The sequence below is a fragment of the Camelus bactrianus genome, chromosome 3, assembly GCF_048773025.1.
Source record: "Camelus bactrianus isolate YW-2024 breed Bactrian camel chromosome 3, ASM4877302v1, whole genome shotgun sequence".
In the NCBI taxonomy this organism is placed as follows: Eukaryota; Metazoa; Chordata; class Mammalia; order Artiodactyla; family Camelidae; genus Camelus; species Camelus bactrianus.
The window spans coordinates 80,259,230-80,279,423 of record NC_133541.1 but is presented as its reverse complement, the minus strand read 5'-3'; the positions used below and the strand labels follow the sequence as shown (position 1 = coordinate 80,279,423).

At 39.6% G+C, this 20,194-nt stretch overlaps 1 protein-coding gene across 5 annotated transcripts in view; it reads right to left on the bottom strand.

Moving 5' to 3' along the window:
* The window catches only part of KCNN2 (potassium calcium-activated channel subfamily N member 2), a 363,080-nt gene that overhangs the window by 121,554 nt on the left and 221,332 nt on the right, over positions 1 to 20,194 (bottom strand). For 4 of the 5 annotated variants that reach the window (XM_074360476.1, XM_074360473.1, XM_074360474.1 and 1 more), the window contains 3 exons: positions 6,991 to 7,190; positions 4,877 to 6,153; positions 4,160 to 4,255 (listed from right to left, as the gene is read on the bottom strand). In XM_074360476.1, the coding sequence (XP_074216577.1) occupies positions 4,160 to 4,255; positions 4,877 to 6,153; positions 6,991 to 7,012 (1,395 nt within the window). In that variant the 5' untranslated portion in view covers positions 7,013 to 7,190. Of the gene's footprint in view, positions 1 to 4,159; positions 4,256 to 4,876; positions 6,154 to 6,990; positions 7,191 to 20,194 lie in introns of those variants that run through there. The other variant, XM_074360477.1, reaches the window with a different exon arrangement.

The window sequence follows — 20,194 nt, the reverse complement described above, 5'->3', positions numbered from 1 at the left end:
CAAGTAAAGAGAAATTTTAATTTGTGTTCTCCCAGTTTTAGATCTATATCACGCATCTCTGAAAAGCTAACTTGAAGGAGAATGCATAGAGTTATTCTACTGCAAAAGATACCAATGAAAAATCAGTGTTTCCTCTAATGTTGTTTGGTATATGACTATATTATCACCAAAACTAAATCAAGGAAGCAAAAATGTTTTCAACTTTAAAGTACAGTACCTGCCACTCTGCCAAATCCCATGAGAACCAGAAAGATTGTGGTCCGAGAGGCTTTCTTTCCCAACTTAGAATTTTGTATTTTCCTGTATCAAAATACTAAGCAACTCTTTCTTTCAACAAAATTGCTTCCTCAAGAGAAATTTGGGAACACTAAAGTTGAAAAGATGAAGTGAAATCTACATTCAACTTATCTGATGATGAAGATCTTAAAGAGTACTTGAACTCTGTCTTATTCTTGTTCCATTAAAGAAATACTTTAAATCTCACAGAAGAGGGAGTTAAAAAGCAAAGCCACAGGAAATCATGCCTCTCTTGTTCCCATTATTTGACCTTGGATTTGAGGTGGGTAGGCTACTTATTTAGCATCAAGTGACCTTTCCAAATTGTATAAAACAATCCCTGTAGTACTCATCTTTGTCAGAAGGTTTTGATAACAAAGGCCATTGCTAAAATTCATTTTATTTATTCATTATTCATTTTTTTTAACTTTACTGATGGATATAGAAAGGCCAAATGTCTAGTTGAAAAAGTCTAATATCCTCTTAACTGAAAAACTGCTCTCACTAAATGATTTTATATAAGCATTCTGAACTCCCCTCCCCCCAAAAAAGTGATTTCATTTTTGGTTGGGGGGTATAAAAGTAATTAGTGAAATGAACAAACTAGAGCCTGGTGCACTGAGCTGTCTGTGGTACTGAAAAATGACACCAAAGCTGTAATGTACTGAGCTAAGTTCTTACAAAGCCTTCCCATCACACTATTTAAATTCAGGCACTTCCATCCATGACTCACCTGAACCATCTTATTTTGATAGTGTGTGTATAAACATTTTATAAAAGGTCACATTGATGTGCTTACCAAGGTTCTCTATGGAAATGTCAGGGCCTCCCCAGGCTTCATTAAAACAATTCCGGTGAAGAGAGAGCCAGAATGTTGGCTATAACACTTTTTCTGAATGCAGTGAGAAATCCTACCATGTACCAGAAACCCACACTAGCTAGCTGTCACTGTCCAATCATCCTACAGTTACACTAAAAAGAAAGAGAGTAAGTGTCACATTAGACTATATGCTACATCCAAGGGTACACCTGGAATGGCAGCATAAGCCCTACATACAGGGCCTCAACTCAAAGCTAATTGATATGCTTGGAATTCTTAACAGTAAACCTACAAGTGCCTATTTGCTTGAAATTTATGAAAGAAGCACACCTATAAGTAAAAAAAAGGGCACAATTCATCATTTTCCACACATCTATACATTAGCTTGCGAACTTGCTTTTACTGTGTTTTAGAGTAACTATTTCAACAGCATCTGACTTTATTCTCCGGATGAAGTAGAACGTATTTTTCTGGCTCCTGACTTTTAGCTCAGGGTCTCCATATTTACTTGATCCTTTTCCATTTTATATATATATATATATTTTAAAAGCATCTCAGATAAGAATTTGGAGCTTCAGCTTGAGGGGAAAAAAATGCCTCTGGACTAAACACTGAATGTAAAAGCTACATCCAAAAAAAAAAATTAAATGCTATGTCCCATGCATCTATTTTGAAATTATCTTAAGTCTGTTTTAATAGAAACCATGTTACGTCAGATAAACCCAATCATAAAAATCTAACTTTTTGTGAGGTTTACATTGCCCTAGCAATAAAGAGGTTCACTGTGCTTACAAGCCTTAAGAAAAAGAATCCATGTCCTCATTTTTATCACCCATGCTATACATATCTAATCAATATATCTATGCATTTGTAAAACAGAAATATTCCTCAAAACTAGCCAGGGGTGGGATTCTTTCAAGTGCGAAATAATCTATAAAAATAGGACTTCCTGAATTTGTTTCTCTAAGTGTTAAGAATTCTAATATGGTATCAAAAAAAAAATTTTTTTTAGAACACATTGACATTTCGCCATTCTTAAACTCATATAAGTTATTTAAAAAAAAAATCTCCCCATAATTCCTAAAAAGTCAGTGTTTTCAGGAAGACACTCTGTTCCTGATGTGAATACTATCAAATGTCCTCCTGCCATGAATGCTTGTTTAGCTGTGTGTTTTTCAGAAGGAACAGGAATAATATGAAAGCTGACGTTGAATTGAAAAAACAAAACAAAACAAAACAAAACAAAACCCAACACCCCTCCCCCCCCCAAAAAAACAGCAAGGTCTCTTTCCAGGGTGAGTTAAGTAAAACTACTCTGGTCTCTAAGAAATGAGCAAACAAGAAAATTAGGTTATTTGATTTTTAAAAATACCTAAGGAGATTTCAGAGTCACCTTTTAAATTTAACCCTAATGATATACCCAACTTTTAGATTTAGAGAGGAACCACAAAGATAAACCCATGTTTCAGGGTTGCTGGCAAGCAGTAGCAGAGCCCAGCAGGAAACATCCTGGGCTTGACCCTAGAACAGGGCTGGTCATGCTCTGTACTGTCTAGCCATGGGAACTGGCCAGCTGGTCATCTCTTCTGACTTCAACTTCCTCATCTGTAAAATGAGTCAAAGGTTCCTTACACCTATTTCGTCCCCCAGCTTTTAGTGTTCTACTCTTCAAGTCAAAATGAGGCAATACCCTCATAATATTTAAGTTACACTTTAGCATAACTTTAAAATGTTTGAAAGAATCTCAAAAGCCCACAATCACTAGTATTAAATTAAAGATGCACCTCTGTAAATTGTTAAAATTTTAAAAGAGTTCAAACGTGTTTGCCTTGTCTGGCCAGCGCAGTTTTATTACTTCTAAACATTTCTCATTCTTTCTAATTATCATTTTCTGTTCTCATTCCTTCAAAATCACACTTTTCAAAGTTTTTGCAAATTTGAAAGCATGACGAAGTGATTTCTCCCCCCTCATTCGGAGCTACGTGTATTTTTATTTTGTTTGGGCAATAGTTAAAATTGGTTTCTTCCATATTTAGTATGTTTTTTCCAAATTACTAACTTAAAATTAATTTAATTTATAATTTACACTAAGCTATTTAAATTTAATGGCAACTCCTAAAGGAAAGCAGGCTAAAGTTGAAGATTTAGTAGTTCGGACAAATGCCTAACAACTGCTCGAAAAAAAAAAATCAAAAAATGCATATTAGTGTAAGTTCTAAACTGGAAAATCTTAACTCTAAATTTTTGAAAACTCTATAGTTATTTTAATTCACAAACCTTAATATTCCTTTGACTGAAAGCTATAGCAAAGTAAACAACTCAAAAAATGACCTATGAATTTTAGATGAAGTATTCTGAAATTGTCAGCAACAGTGAAACCTAACAATAGAGTTCCTGGCTGCATTTAAAACAAACATTTCCCTAACAAGTCCATTTACAAGGGCAGCGGCCTTTGCTCTTAAATAACATTTTAAACAATGTAATAATTGTACCTAAGAATCTACCAAACTATCAGATATACAGAATCTGAATCCTAAATTTACAATAGATCTTTTCTTTAATGTTGAAAGATATAGAAAAGGTTAGAATTTTCCTCTTGTCTTATGTATATACATTAGCAAGGAGTATCGTGGGCCCATTTTCTTCTCCAGTGACAGTGATATAGATGGGCACAATTGTCCATAATGACCCACCCACTAGGAAGACGTGTATCAAACAAGAGTACACATTTACCCGACATATTAAGGCTAGTGCATAACTGGTCTTGAGAAAAACAAACGCAGTGACTGATATGGAGAAGTGGATCTATTAAAGAAGAGAGAGGGAAATCTGACAGGTTTAACAAATACATCCCAGAAACGACTGCATGTTTACATGCTGCACTGTTTGTTTTGTTTTTAACTTCCTGAAAGAACAGGTCAGGTGCTAAGATAAGAATACAGCATGTGTCTTCTGTAACCTCAAGCAAGGACACGAGGGCTGGGGGAAAGTGTCTACTGCCTTACACTTCTCCAGGCTGGCGGCAAGGCTTTAGTCATTCATAAACAGCAGAACCTAAGTTACCTGTATTTCCCTGGCGTGGTATACGATGATCAGACCAAGCAGGATGATCGTGGAGAGACTGATAAGGCATTTCAGAGCTAGGGAATACAGCGACGCCTGCAACACAGACAGAAGCGCTTTTTAAAAAGAAGCACATTTAATCATCTTTCAGGGCTCGGGGGTCGGTCAGCCCCCAAGAAGTGGTCCTCAACTTCCAAGAGGAGGAGAGGGGTAGGGGCACCTATCGTGGCTCTGAGATCTATCACAGCACTTGGCCTCAATGGGAAGTGAGAGGAGATGAGAGCCGGGAAGGCCAAGCAGTGAGGTCCGCGGCAACGCAGACCTACAGGCAGCTTCTGGCTCTCGAAATCCAAGAGGAAGTTATTCCCGAGTTTAAGCGTTTGGGTTTCAACGGGGTCTCCTACATCGCAAGCACCAGGAGAGGAATACAGTATGCTTTCCCCCACCAACTCCTGAAACCACTACTACTGAACGTGCCCAAACGCGCTGTGCATTGACTGCCTACAGAACTTTGGCCGCGCGCGGATAGGCTTCCTCTCCAGAGTTGCCTTGCGGTTAGGGGTGCGCGTTTGAGCGGTGCTCGCTGTCCCGGCGGGCGCCTCCAATCGTGGGAAGGCTCGGGACTGGCAGGCAGAGAGTTCCCGCCAGTGCCTATTCCAACCACTCGGTGTCCGGCTCCGCGGCCCGGGAAAGAAAGGCAGGGGTTCGACTACGTACCTTGTCGTAGGCGCCCCACGACAGCTCGGTCTCAATGACCATGACCACGATACCGAACATGCCGAAGATGAGCGCGTAGTCGCTGAGCCGTTTGCGCTTCTCGAACAGGGCGCGCCGGTGGCCCAGCTTGTAGCCGATGTTCTGGTTCTTCTTTTTGCTGGACTTGGTGCCACTGCTGCTGCCATGCCCGCTGCCGCCGCCACCACCTCCTCCAGTGCTGCCTCCGCCACCGGCTCCGTAGAGCGCCAGGTTATTGGAGTTGTTGTGCTCCGGCTTAGACACCACGATCTCCGGGGCTGAGGATGAAGCGGCGGCGGCGGCCGCAGACGGGGAGGACGCGCCACCACCTCCTCCGACAGACGCCGGGGGCTGTAGGGGCTGCGCCTCGGAATCCATCTCGTGCAGGTTCCGGCGGGACGCACTCAAGTTGCTGAGCGGCCGCATGACGCCCCCGTTGTACCTGCAGCTGCTCATGGCTATTTCGGTGAAGGGGTTGCTCTCGCGGCGCGCCTGGGGTTGGTGGTGCTGGTGGTGCGCCGGGTGCGGGTGGTGGTGGTGGTGGTGCGAGAGCGGGGGCCCAGAACCCAGGCTGCCGAGGCTGCCCGTGGGGCTGGCGGCGGGCTGCAAGCTGTGGCACTGATGGTACTGGGAGGTGGACGCCGGCTGCTGCGCGTACTGCTGCCGGAGCGCACTGGCATGGCTGGACGGCGTCAGCTCGCTCACATTGAGCTGGCTGCCCCGGCGCGACGAGCAGCAGCAGCAGCACGACGAGCCCGACAGCGGCGAGGAGGTGCGGGTCCGGAAGGCGCCGCCGGGCGAGGAGGTGCGGAGCAGCAGGGACAGGTTATCCCCCGCCCCCGCCCCCGCCACTGGGGCACCGGAGGAGGCGCAGCTGTTGCACCGGAGGCATGGGCTGCTGCCGCCGCTGCCCGGCTGCTGGTGCGCGAGGTGCGAGTGGTGGTGAGGGTGCGGGAGGGGCGCGAAGGGCGGGCACGGCTTGTCCTGGCTCTGTTGCTGCTGCTGGCAATGCAGGTGTGAGGAGCGCGGCGGCGGCGGCTGCTCTGAGAAGAAGCCGCGCTGGAACTGCAATGGGGTTTCCATGTCAGGGCTGTTAAAGCTGCAGGGAGACCAGGCGGTGGTGCACCCTGCGCAATGCGTTATGGTCGGGAGCGGGGACTCCTGCTGCTGGTGCGAGGAAGGGCCCATGCCGGCTCCGGTAGAATCCAGGCGGCGAGTCCGATTGGTTGGGCGCACCAAAACAATGGGCATGACATCACCTGCGGGGACCAAGACTGAGTTTGCGGCGCGCGCGGTTTAGGGGACCGTGTGTGAGAAAGAGATGGGGAGGAGGGAATCTGCAGGATGAAAATCCTAGGGTGCGCAGGCCGGGCCAGGGTGAGGGCGGTGTTTTCACCTGCTGATTGGGAGCGCCTGTGAGCACCACCTGGGATGAGGAGCCCCCAGGCAGTGCAGCGGGTCTGTAGGGGGAGGATAAAGGAAAGGGGCGTCCCTCCTTCTCGTGCCGCCGCCCCCCCTAACTAGTGTCGGACACGCAGTGTAGATCACCTGCGTGGGGCACTGCAGCACTTTGGGCCACCTCAGCCAGGGGTCAAGCAAGGGAATAGTGCTGAACCCGGGCCACTCCTCCGCCCACCTGCACGCCTCTCAGAGCTGCAGAACAACCACCCCCTCGCCCCACGCCCACTTCTTCCCAATGGTACCGTGGAGAGTGGGCTGCCGGCTGCCCGCCAAATAACTGCGGGGGCACCCGCTTTGGAGAGAAAAACTTGGGCGACTAGCTAAGTCAGTACATTAAGGCTTGTGAGAACCCCAGGGCCTGAGCCTCGGTTTGGCCGATCCGAGCGGGCCCGGCTACCGGATCTTTCCCCACTGCTGGGCGCTAGCGCCTGATAGTCTGGATTGGCTGTGCCGCGCTGCGCTCTTGCCTGAGTGCACTGCGGCGCGGGTAGGGTTAACTGCCTCGGCGCCCGGGCCGGGGGAGGATGGGGGCGGGGCCGGAGGAGGGGATCCCCTCCGTCCGCGGGAGGAGCCCGCGCGGGCTTCCCGGGTCCCCCTGGCGGGGGCGGAGGGCTTTCCCAGCTACTGCCGCTCACATTTTTGCCTTCTGCGGAACATGAGGGGCTGGCGCCCCCGGCCGCTGGGTCCTGGGCTGCGGCGCTCTGGCCCTCTGGCCACCCCAGCTGGTAGGTCCGCGAGCTTTTCCTGCCGAGGAGAGGAGGCTTGCTTGAGGGTCTAGGAGCTGCTCAGCGACCCGGCCACCAGCTCCTCTTCTGTTCCTCTTCCTCCTCCCCACCTGCAGCAAAGACACAAAGCAAAGGCGGATCACTGATGCGCAAACACCGAGCATCTTCTCTGCCAAGCCCTGACTGCGGCGGCACGGATGGAGACGGGCCTTGCGCGGGCTGATTCACCCCGGTAGTCACAGCCTGGCTAGGAAATTATTAATAATGATAACCTGGGCTGAATAATAGCTGCCTGGAGACAATGCTGGAGTTTTGCTAGAGTTAGGTATATTTATTTGCTAATAAACGAATAAAAAATTGTATTTTGTGCCTCACAAATTTCCTGTGTTATGTTCTTTTAGGTGATATACCAACACAAAGCAGTAGGGGACCCTTTCGAGAGTTCTTTGTTACTGCCCCATCTTAAGTCTTTATCCTTCTTATTTCTTTAGGTAAATTGAGATTACTGTCTCCCGAAAAGGGGAGCGAAAGAAATCGGCCAGTTGGAATTTTTTTTTATTTTAAATTGTGATTTTAAAGCATGATTTTTATGATAGCACTTACAACGAAACAGAAAGACCAAGAAGTTAACGTGAAAGCGGATCACTCTCATTAGGTAATTGGAATTCTCACCTGGATCCAATTTCTTGATATTCTACTCGGCAGCTGCCCTAAAGCTGCTTACCAGGTACCTGCTCTTAAGAGAGTGTGTTTTCAATGCCATGGGGTGAATAATTCATTTTAGGATATCCTTTGGACCTGGGTTAAACAATTTTTTTTGTACATGCAAGTAAACAGATCCAAAGAAAAAGGGGAGAGGATTGCTTTTAGTCCCACAGAACTTGTATTTCTCAGTAGTCTTGGTCAAGAATATAATTTGAATGGCTAAAAATTGGAAATAGCATTTTATTTTTAATTCTGATTTTTTGGCAATTCAATAAAGCTTGTTTAGAATTTTGAAGCTGGTAGAATCTGTAAGACAGTTGAGTGGATCTGCATGAATTGTGTGGTGAGCATGACTATTAAAAACAATTCTAATGAGTAATCTGAAGTAACAATGAAAGCTTCCAAAATAAAAGTATTTCACCTTCTGGTGTGAAACAAAATTCAACTCAAGCACAAAATCCATAATAACATTTATTTTCACTTTATAACAACTATATATCCTTCTAGTTGCTACATGTAACTGATTAAGTGAAAAAGTTTGATTTATCTTTCCAAATCTAAACACATCAAAGAAGTATTATCACAGTAAATTAATACTTTCATTAGTGTTTCGTAAATTTAGAGGAAAGATTACATCAATCCTCCCCCAAATATCACAGTAATTGTTAACAGCGTGAAAGTAGATAAGATTCTAGAGTTATTAAAATGTCATTTTAAAAAAGTAATGTCTGCATCTTCTTTTGTCAAACTGACTCTCAAACAGCAAATTTAAGGCTCCAAAGAGGTTCCATAAACAAAATGAAAGGGAAAAAATACTGTATCTTTTGCCATGTGTATCCTATGCCTTAAGTAGGGGATTAAGTGCAGTGCCATTCATCATGTAGAAACATGATGTATGCTGAGATTTATGGCAATGATGGAGTTCCCACTACTCACAAAGGGGGTTCACGTGGAGGATAGGATGTAAAAGGTAAGAAAGAAATGAGGATTTCATCCATGGCATGTAAAACTGTCAGAATACCAAAACTCAGATTACCGTAGGTGCTTCCACCTAGCCAATATTCTGAAAAACTTCATGAAATAATATAGTAATTTGAAACCCACTGTGGTTGGAGAGAGAGGAGAGCAAATCAGTCAGATATTTATTATTTTTTATCTCTTTATCACAGGAATTATTCGTCCTTGCTATCTCTGTTCCTTGTTTTAAGGAATCATTTAGTTGTCACACACTCAAAAAATCATCTTGCTAATAAATGTCTGTATTTGGAGAGTGTTATGATCCTGTATTTGTATGACGATGAAAAATCACAAGATGTCCTAACAACTTTATGTTTTGAGTCTGAATCCTAATAACATTATTGGGGCATTTTACACTATCTAGTTAAGACGGACACATCTAAGAAGTTATTTTCATCAAGCCTCTTTGTAAAGTTAACAAACAGAGTTCAAGTATTCTATGTAAACTTTTAATATAGTATACTATAATTTAGCCTTTCTTCCCTATAGGGGATTGTTAATGTAACATGTAAAATTAAGCAGTTAGAACAACAAAGACAGTATCTTCCCTGTGGATAGTACTTTCCACATAGTAAATATTCATTTATATTTGTGAGAGTGAGGAGGGAAGGAGGGAGGGAATAAGAAAGGCTGAAAGAAAGGTCAATACAAAAGCCTGCAACCTCCAATGATTAGCTTTTGGAAAATTGTATTTGCTTCTCTTTCTGCCCTTAAGATGTATGTGCTGGAATTTCCCTAGTTTAACACCAGAGGTCATACTCATCCACAAAATGCATTTCAAATCCAATCAATTAAATGCCTTTATTTCTATTATCTTTTTTGTAAAAATTACCTGTTTTTTTGGTTTTTTCCTTATGAACTAGGAAGATTTCTTTCCCATATGGGTTGTATTTCAAGCCTGTAAACATGCACATATACATAACACTCCCCCACCCAAGTACCCCACAAAGAATAACAGTGTTAAAATTGTTTGCCCAGACCACAGGGGCTTGGGGAAAAGCTTCAGGCCCTTTGCACGTTGATCCCTTACTTTATTCAGATTTATATTATCCCAATTTTTGTATAATTCTCTCCTTCACAAGGATTATTTGTCTGTGCTCTCTCTCTTCCTTGTTCATTAAAAAAGCAAGACTGTTGAATTTGGATGTTTCTGGTGTATTTCAAAGGCAGTCAGAGCAGTTGATGCAGGGGTCCAGGGCATCTGTTTCCCACAGCAAATGCTCTGATGGATATTCTGACCTACCAAGTAAATGTTTTTTGGAATTCTTTTTTCTTTGCCCAGGTAAGTAAGTTATTTGGTGATGCAAGTCACAGAGATTGTAACAAGACATAGCCTCTCTGAACTTACTTTGCTTAGCAGTAAATGTAAATGGGGATATCAGAGTTGTTTTCTTAGCCCAAGGGCAATTCCTTGTTTCCTGACACATCACATTAAAACACTGTTATTCTTAAACCACACATTGTCTTAACTTCATAAGAAATATACAGTTGGAGAAAACATTAGAATGTAATTGTTGTATGTATTCTTTATTACTTCTGCATTATGATTAGAAAGTATCATGACCTGAATGAGCTCATTGATGATAGGCTTGTTAATTTTTAGTAATACCACTATTATTCAGGGATTAATTATCATGTTAGGGCCTATTCATTAACATCATTACTTTCCAAAATTTTTTTTACTTTTATCCTTTTCTCCTACCATTTCTCAGCTAATTAGCATATCTATAAAAGTCTCAGCAGTGCCAGCAAAAAGAGAAAAAAAGATAGAACTTACACCAGTTTTGCTAGTAGAATTGAACTATTACATAGGTGAACAGGTTCAAATTATTGGCTATGATAAGTCTTTTGATAACAGTTGTTGACTGAAGTAAATGCAGAGCTTAAAAGTTGAGAGTTATGTTTTATTCGGCAGACATTTCTGAGGACTTGAGCTTGGATGACAGCCTCTCAGATCGCTCTGAGGGGCTGCTCCAAAGAGGTAGGGGAGGAGTCAGGATAGATAGGAGCTTTACAACAAAGACCAGGTAGTTGGAACATTAAAAGATTATTTGTTAACTGAAAAAAGCCAGACATCTCAAGTTAAAGAATTTAGTGCTTTTCTATATATGGGAGGGAGCAAACATTTGGGTTCACTGAAATCATTCCTTTGACAAGCATCTAGCTATCTACAGCCAGTATCCTGTCCTTTCTTATTCTGAGTCCCCTCAGGGTGCAGAGGCTTATCTTCACGGGGGGGGGGGGGTGGCGGCCTTGTCTGATGACTTGATGGCTTCAGTATTCTTTGTTTACTGATATCACTTGCAGTATTTTTTGTTCACACAGTCTATGGATTCCATAAACAAATACCCCTTGGCAGCTAGAAACACACATCCAAATTGAGAAAGTCATAAAAAAAAGACTTAGCGGATAGCACATTCTCATTTATAAAGCAGTTTCGCATGTGCTATTTTATTTGCAGCTCTCAAAAACCTTTATGGAAGATAGGGGAGGTTTGTGATCATCTCCTTCTTATAGGTGAGGATAATGCCTGAGATGCAGTGCCTGGGCTACCCTGGGTCACACAGCTAGTGAGTAGCAAGGAAAAGCCAGACTTCAAATACAGTCTTTTGAGTCTGTCGGGTGAGTCGGTTTAACACTCTTCTAGCCTTTCCTCCATAGCAGAAGAATAACCTAACTCATACAGGCTTGTACTCCACCAGCAGTCAAGGAACACACAGCAGTAGCTTATCATTACCATTCACTACCTTTGAAGGACATTATGGACATTTCCTCTTTGGCTTGACTGGGATTCTGAGATCCTTAAATACTGAGATTGTTAACTTAATTGATCAACAGAATAATTCATGAGGATCTAATACAAGTGTGGATGAAACAGCAGTGCTGTATGCATGCAGGTGCGAGGTGCCTATTAAATATTTTTTAAAAGTACAGATTCCAGTCTATTTAGACGGCCTTCTGCCTACTTTGCTGGCAGCCTGGACACTTCTCATTTTTGGCAACAGTAACAACAGAAGCTGAAGGCCACTGAAGAGTATGGATAGTGGCACTAACAGAGTGCATTTTGGCTTTTTCTGTAATAAGGGAGAAAAGGCTCAAGCTCCTTGCCCTATGGCTTAGAAGAACTTGTATGCAGTCCTGCAGGGATCCAGCCTAGCTCCTCTGTGTGCTGCAGAGTGTCTTCACATTGCAGCTCCCTTCATGCCAAACAGCAGCGGAATGAGAGAAAGGAGGCAGGGCTCTGTGCCATGCACAAGGAGAGATAAACTAGTGTGTCTTAGAGCAGGAGTAGAGCTGGCAAAAAAGTGGGATCAAAGAAATGCAAAAACATTCCTAAGTATGGAGGTCAAAGCTTCCACTTGGTGATCCCCAGAGTTTCGTCCCAGCTCAGTGCTCAAAGTCTGAACTTTGAGTAATGAGTCTTCAAAAGTTCTTAAAGTTGGGGGAGGGTACAGCTCAAGTGGTAGAGCATGTGCTTAGCATGCACAAGGGCCTAGGTTCAATCCCCAGTACCTTCGTTAAAAAAAAAAAAAAAAACCTGATAATAAATAGACCTAATGATCTTCCCTTTACCCCCCCAAAATAAAATAATACATAAACTTTTTTTAAAAATCCCAAAGACTTAAAAAGGAGATCCTTTTAAAAAAAAATTCTTGAAATTTACTTTCCCTCTGAAATGCAACGTATTTTTCCCATCATCATTTTCCCCTCTCTTACAGGATTAGGACACACAATGCATTAGTTATTTTTTCTCTTTTCCTGTTAACTTCACTCCCATGTGTTATTCATCAACACACTGTGTTTTCCTTTTCCATCTCTTGCCAAACAGGCGCAGGAAATTTATCAATCATCCTTCGTCTATCTTTATATCATTAGCCCCCTTTCTGGAACTATTTATAAATACCTACCCCTAAATAATTGTCTTAGGGCAAGGAGAGAGATGGTGCCCACTCATATAAAGAGAAAAACATGCTTGTCTAAGTAGAATTAAACATAACAATGTTCTCAGCAGCAAAACACTCTAAATGCTGATAAATCTTCCTCAAGGTTTGCATATTCATCCTCATCTAATAAACCAGTTTTTTCTTAAAAATGACTTTTATTCTGTATTGTTGCTGTTTTATCTGTAAATTTAGTAGCACTTTTTTCTACTGTTTGTATCTAGATGATACAAAATTATGCAAATGATATAATATATCAGAAAAAACACAACAGATATATACTAGACAAAGAAAATAGCAAAACTCACTTTTACAGTTTTGCCCTTGCTACTTAGATTGAGTCCTTCTCAAAAATGTTTTAATTAGTTAAAACTATTGGATACTTTTGTTCACAAGTTCTCTTAACAAGGAGCATTTCTTGGCCCACTTAACTGAAAATATCATAATTAGGGAAGACCTCACTGCTGTTTGTTTTGAAGGTTAAGACATCATCAAGGTTCCAGCTACTTTCTTCAGATATTTCCTTGTCACTGTCCTCCATATATATTGGCTTAATTGTCATATTAATTTACCTTCTAGTAGGAAAAATGGCTGTAGCAGTTCTAGGATTCATATTCACAACCATGTTATTCAGGGGGAAGCAGAACATCCCTGTTCCAACATTTTGAAAAACTTGCGTGGCATATCTAGCACGCCAGCTTAGTTCACAAGCCCAGCACTGAACCATATTAAAGAATGACTCATCAAACAGAGAATACCAATAAAGAGATAGAAATTGTTAAAAAGAACAAAATGGAAATTCTGGAGTTGAAAAGGACAATAACCAAAATGAAGAATTCACTAGACAGGCTCAACAGTGGATTTGAGTTGACAGGAAAAAAAAAAAAAAAATCACTGAACTTGAAGATATGACAAGAAAAGAAGTCTAGAGACTGATATCATTTATACCATTCATGAATATAGATGCAAAATTCTTAACAAAATATAATCAAATTGAATATAGCAACATATAAAAATTATATACTATGACTAAATAGGGCTTATCACAGGAATGCAAAGTTGGCTTAACATCTAAAAATCAATTAGTATAATAAAACATATCAACAGGATAAAGCACAAAAACTATATAATCATCTTAATAGACACAGCAAAAACATCTGACAGAACTCAAAAACCTTTTATAACAAACACAATCAACAAACTAGAAATAGGAGGATACCTTCTCAACCCAATAAAAGGCATCTATGAAAAATTCACTGCTAATATCATACTTACTGGTAAAAGGCTAAATGCTTCCCTCCTAAGATCAGAAACAAGACAATATCTTTTCTTTCTTCTATTAAATATTATACTTAAAGTTCTAGCCAATTCTAACAGGCAAGAAAAAGAAAAATTTGCATCCACATGGAAAAGAGTAAAACTATCTCTATTCACAGATTACATGATTTTATATACACAAAATCCTAAAGAATCCACTAAAATATATTAGAATAGGTAAATTCAACATATTTCTGGATACAAGATTAATATTTAAAAAGTCAACTGTATTTCTCTACAATAGCAATGAGTAATTTTAAAATGAAATTTAAAAAATGATTTCATGTGAGATACAATTTAAAAATTCATAATATATTAACAAAAATATGAAACTTGTACACAACTAAAAATATTGTTGAAAGAAATTAAAGAAGACCTCAGCAGATGGAGAGGTCAATACTCCCCAAACTGATCTAAAGATTCTGTCAAATTCTTTTCAAAATCCTAGATGATTTTTTGGAGAAGCTGACAAACTGATCCTAAAATTCATATGGAAATGCAGGTAGCCCAGAATACTCAAAACAATTCTGAAAAAGCAGAACATAATTTAAGGACTCAAACTTGCTGAATAAAAACTTGTAATAATGCTATAGTAGTCAAGATAATGTATTATGGATTAAGGATAGATATATAGATTAATGGAACAGAATTCAGAGTCCAGAAATAAACCTTTACATTTATAGTCAATTGATTTTTGATAAGGGTGCCAAGATAATTCAATGGGAACAGAGATAGTCTTTTCAACAAAGGACACTAGAAAAACTAGATATCCACATGTAAAAAGCAAATTTAGACTTTTTTATACACCATACAGAATAACTAACTCAAAGTGGATCAAAGACCTAAATGTAAGAACAAAAACTATAAAACTCTTAGAAGAAAGCATATGGGTGAGTGACCTTGGATTAGGCAACAGTCTCTTAGACATGACACTAAAAGCAATAAGCTACAGAAGAAAAAAAAAAATATATATATATATATACACGATTTCATCAAAATTTTGTGTTTCATAGGACACTAGCAGGAGAGTAAAAAGACAATTTACAGAGTGGATGAAAATTTTTGCAAATCACAGATGTGAAAAGGGATTTGTATCCAGACTATATAAAGAACTCTCTTAACTCCATAATAAAAAGAATAAATAACCCAAAGGCAAAGTCTCTGAATAGACATTTCTCCAAAGAAGATATAAAAATGATCAATAAGCCCACAAAAACAAATACAGAACATCATTAGCCACTAGGAAAATGGAAATCAAAACTACAACTAGATAACCACTTCATACCCACTAAGATGCCTATGATAAAAAAGACAGATAATAACAAGTGTTGGAGAGGACACGATGAAATTCTAACGCTCATACATTGCTGGTGGGAATGTGAACTGGTATATGGCAGCTTTGGAAAGCAGTTTGGCAGTTCCTTAAAATATTCAATGTGAAGTTACCATATTACCCAGCAATTCTATTCCTAAGTCCATAGTCAAGAGAAATGAAAATATACTTCTACACAAAACTTGTACATGACTATTAAAGCAGCATTATTTATAACAGCCAAAAAGTGGAAACAGTTCAACTGGTGAATGTCTTAATAAAATGTGGTATATTCTTACAATGGAGTATTATTCATCAGTAAAAAGAAATGAAATTCTGATACATGCTACAACATGGAGGAAACCTGAAAATATATGAAGGAAAGCCAGTCACAAAAGCCTACATATTGTATGATTCCATCAATTGGAAATGTCCAGAATAGTCAAAGCTATAAACAAAAGTTACATTAGTGGTTGTCTTACACTGGGGGTGAGGAGGAGGTAGTCAATGGGGATTCACTGTTAATGAGTACAGTACTTCTTACTGGTGTGATAAAAATATTTTAAAATTAGATTGTGGTAGCAGTCATATAAATTTGAATATACCCCAAGTCATTAATTTGTAGACTTAAAACAGGCAAATTGTATAGTATGTGAATTATACCTCAAAAAGTTGTTAAAAACAATGAAAGAAATCGCCAAACAAAACTGAATGCTCAAATTAAAGTATCAATTTAAAACAAATAATGCTAGAGGGTGGGTACAGCTCAGTGGTAGAGTACGTGCATAGCATGCATGAGGTCCTGGGTTCAATCCCCAGTACCTCCATTAAACACACACACACAATGAATATTGCTTAAGCAACATGAGATAAAATTATAGAGAAGCAGGAATGAGTTTTCTTAAGTGACCATTATCTATTCATTTTGAGGCATTTGTGAATTCAAGACTTTTCCCCCAACTCTAGGTGGCTTATCCTAGAAATATCATGATTCAGTAAATACCCAGAAGAATTTTAATTGAAAAATAAGCTGTGGTATTTTTATTTTAATTGTGGAACATAGATACCTCTTATTCACATGTAAATAATAGATCAGGTATATTTTGTACTCAACTCTCCAGTTAACAATCATTGTCATCATATGATTCTAACAGACAGTGCACAGGACCTAAGACCACAGCATTCTCTGAAGATGACTTGCAATGGTTCCTTGTGGCCATTAATGAATTTCTCTGCAGTATGTTAGCTCTATTACCCTTCAGTAGTTCAGACCAATACTTCCAGCATGGTGAGACTAAAGCCTTTATTAACAGGTCGTCTGTAGCAACTTGGGAAGTATACGCTCTCAGTCCTGAGGGTTGGCAGCAGAAGTGCACTCTGCACCCAGCCCACAGCATGTGGCCTGGATGTTAGAAGTCAACATCTTAAGGACTCAGCAGTCAAGAAGACATGGCACAAGGCAGGCACTGTGCAGGTGGCAGGGGTCTCATTTGATAGTGACTAGTGACTGTAGCACCAGGATCAGACTTACTTCAATGCTCACTTCAAAAGAGAGACCAAGGGAGTCAGAGGCCCTCTAATGAAAGCTAAGCCAATGCTCAAAGCTGTCTCATGAATGGTTGTCTAGGGGAGCTTGGAGTTGGGAATTAAATCAGAGGAATGCAAAATTCCTCACATTTCCCATTCTTACTTGAAGAACTAATTTATTCATGGATTTTTTTTATTTGTTTATATATTTAGCCAAGATACAGGTCATGTTTTTTGTTTAAATGTACTAACTACTTTTCTAAGAACAAAAGTTTCTTTTTTTTTTACTTTTTTTAGTGATCCCATGGACACTGGGGGGAAAAGAAAAGATATAGGAAACAGAACACTTTGTTCTTGAAGATAAATTATATGACGTGTACTAAGCCATTGAAATAAGATTAATCAAAAAGATTTTCTAGGTTATTAAGCAGAGTTCCAAGATAAAGAACTCTTATATTTCCTGTTCTAAATTTTAGCATTTTGCTTATCCCGAAATCAGGACTTTGGAGAACAACAGAGAGAAGGCAGTTTTAAAATGGGGCTTTACCTACAAGTAGTAAATTCTGACATAACTGATGGGGTGCCACTTTCTTCCTTAGCCTGCCTGAGTGTTGATCTTGTTTATTAGAGCTCTGCTCAGAGGGAGGGGTAGGAGTTAGTTTTGCTTGGATTTACTAAGATGGGGCAGTTCACTTTTAACCCTTTAACAAGTAGCAAAGAAGGTATTCTCTGTTTGTATGTCTTAGAAGTATATAGTCCTCACGGGGCCCTTATGATCTCTCTTCTTTTTTCTCTTCTCCTTATTTTTTTTTTTCCTGAGAGGACTGTCTGGATTTTCGTTGGAAGCAGCTTTCATTCTCCCAGGTTTAAGGAGGATCATGGCTTCACAGCCTTCAAGAGAGGTCAGAAAAAGTGAGAAGGAGGAAGTCTTTCAGATAACTAACTAGAGAGACCTCAATTCCCAGCAGATCGGAAGAGGAAATGGGCAAGAGAAAAATTCATCCACATTTGAAGGTACCAATGAATACGACACAGATTATGTCCTCAAAAAGTTCAAAGTACAAGGCACTCTGTTCTTTCTTGTTCAATTTCTAAAAACAAGGAAAACTGTCTCAACCAAATGTTTAGAAAAGTCTTCTAAACCTTCTTTATGTAGCTGACCTAAGTACTCCTTAAAAACACAACTCACTAGATGTAAGGGGCAAAACTAAAGAAGTATAGAAGAAAATAAAGCAGATAGGATTTTATGATCTTAAGATAGAGAAGCTTTTCCTAAACAAGTGACTAAATCCAACAGCCATAAAGAAAAAGACCACTGATTTGATCTTACAGTATTACAAGACATCCATAGGGACCAAAAGCAAAAAGACAAGTGCCGTATTTAACAGACAAGGGATTAATATCAATAAACATATTTTTAAAAGGTCTAAGAATTTGATGAGATAAAGAAAAATAATCAAACTGGGCAAAGAAATAATTGAAGAATATAAATGAGCACTTCAAAGAAGATGAAATTCGAATAGTCAAAGAAAGCAAAAAAAGATTTTTGAATAATCAAGGAAATATAAATGGAAACAATTTTTAGTTCTACTAGATTGAAAAATATTGTATTACACATTGATACTGATGAGGATGCAAGAAACCAGCTTTCTCATACACCGTAGATAGGACTGTACATTGGTAAAGCCAATTTAAAACCAATTTGACAAGACCCATCAAAATGTTAAGTATACAACATCTTTTCACTTAACAAGTCCACTAATAGGAATCTATTCTTTAAAAGTATTTATATGCGTGCACAAAGATATATTTACAGTGGTGTTCACTGTAGGAAACATTATAGGAAAAAAAACAGAATAAAATAAATGTCCATCAAAGAGCATCCTATAATAGTTTTTTAAAGAGTCAGTAAGACCTATATGTAGAGAAATAGAATTATCATTACATAAAACCAAGTGAACGAATAATTCACACAGTATGATCCCACAAATAAAAAATTACATGCTCCTTTCTGTATATAGGAAGGAGACCATCTGGATGGTAGTGGCAAGTGCCGACAAGTGGATGTGGCTGTGGCATGAAGGGCAGCATTTAGGTGTTGCTTGCTGGGTGAATCTTATGCAATAAATACATTTTTGAAAATACAATAAAAAGAAAGGAAAATAAACCCATAAAGCTCAGGTATGTGAACGTCTTCTGGGCCCTTTCCCGATCTCTCACATGCCGACCTCTGCACTTCCCAGTATTGTAACCAATGATTCCTCATCCCAGTCAGCCCCAGATTCATGGGATGTGGCCAGTAAGTGTCTGCTAAATTAGTGTTTAATTCAAATTAAATTCATAAATTTAAAGTTGTTGCTTTAGGAATAAAAAAACAAAACAAAACAAAAAAAATACCTAGAGGCTACACAAATATCCAAGAATCAAAGTCTCATTTCTTTCTTACTAATGTATTAAAATGAATTACTGATCTTAGAGATGTGAACTTAATTTTTTGCTTTGTTTTGTTTTACTTTATGGAAATGAAACTTTACTGTGGTCTTTAATCAAGGTTGCTAAATTCTCTGCGTAGGTTGTCCCTGAACTCCAGATGCTAACTGCCATCCCAGAATTAATTAGGCCTCCACTGAAGTTTTTTCTTTTTTTCCCAAAATGGAAATGCTTGTCATCATTTGGGCAAGAACTGTGCCAGAATCAGATTGTGGCTATCAGATTTTTACATGGGTCAGAGCAAACTTAAAAATGAACTGCAGATTGGGGCCAGTTTTACCAATAATGTAGCTGCACAGTTACCTTTTGGAAATATATGATCTTTTTGGCCTTTACGCAAACTAAAATAACAGCTTCCTAAACTTTGCTATAAAGTTAATTCCACTTAACTCTCTGGAACTATTTCATCTATCGCTGGTTGAAGGGGGTGTGGGGAGGTGAAGGTGGTCACAGTCATGTGACAACAAAGGTTCTCTATAAAGTCTTCTGCATTTATTTTATGGGAACAGCAAGCATATAAAATATTTTTTTCTATGATCCATGCTAAAGGAGAACTATGGGCAAAAATATCACACCCCATTAGCTTTTGGGGAAATAAAGATACAGAAATTGAATCAAGAGATTTTTAAAGAAAATCAAATGTAAAGGGTAAAACTGATAGTTCAGGGAGCTGAAAATAATAAGGCCACATGCAGTACCTCCTGCAACAAATAATAAAAAATAGCTTTTTCAAAACTATAACCACTGCAAATATAATGTTTCCAAATAATATGTATGAGGAATTTTGTAATCCTTAATTAAATGT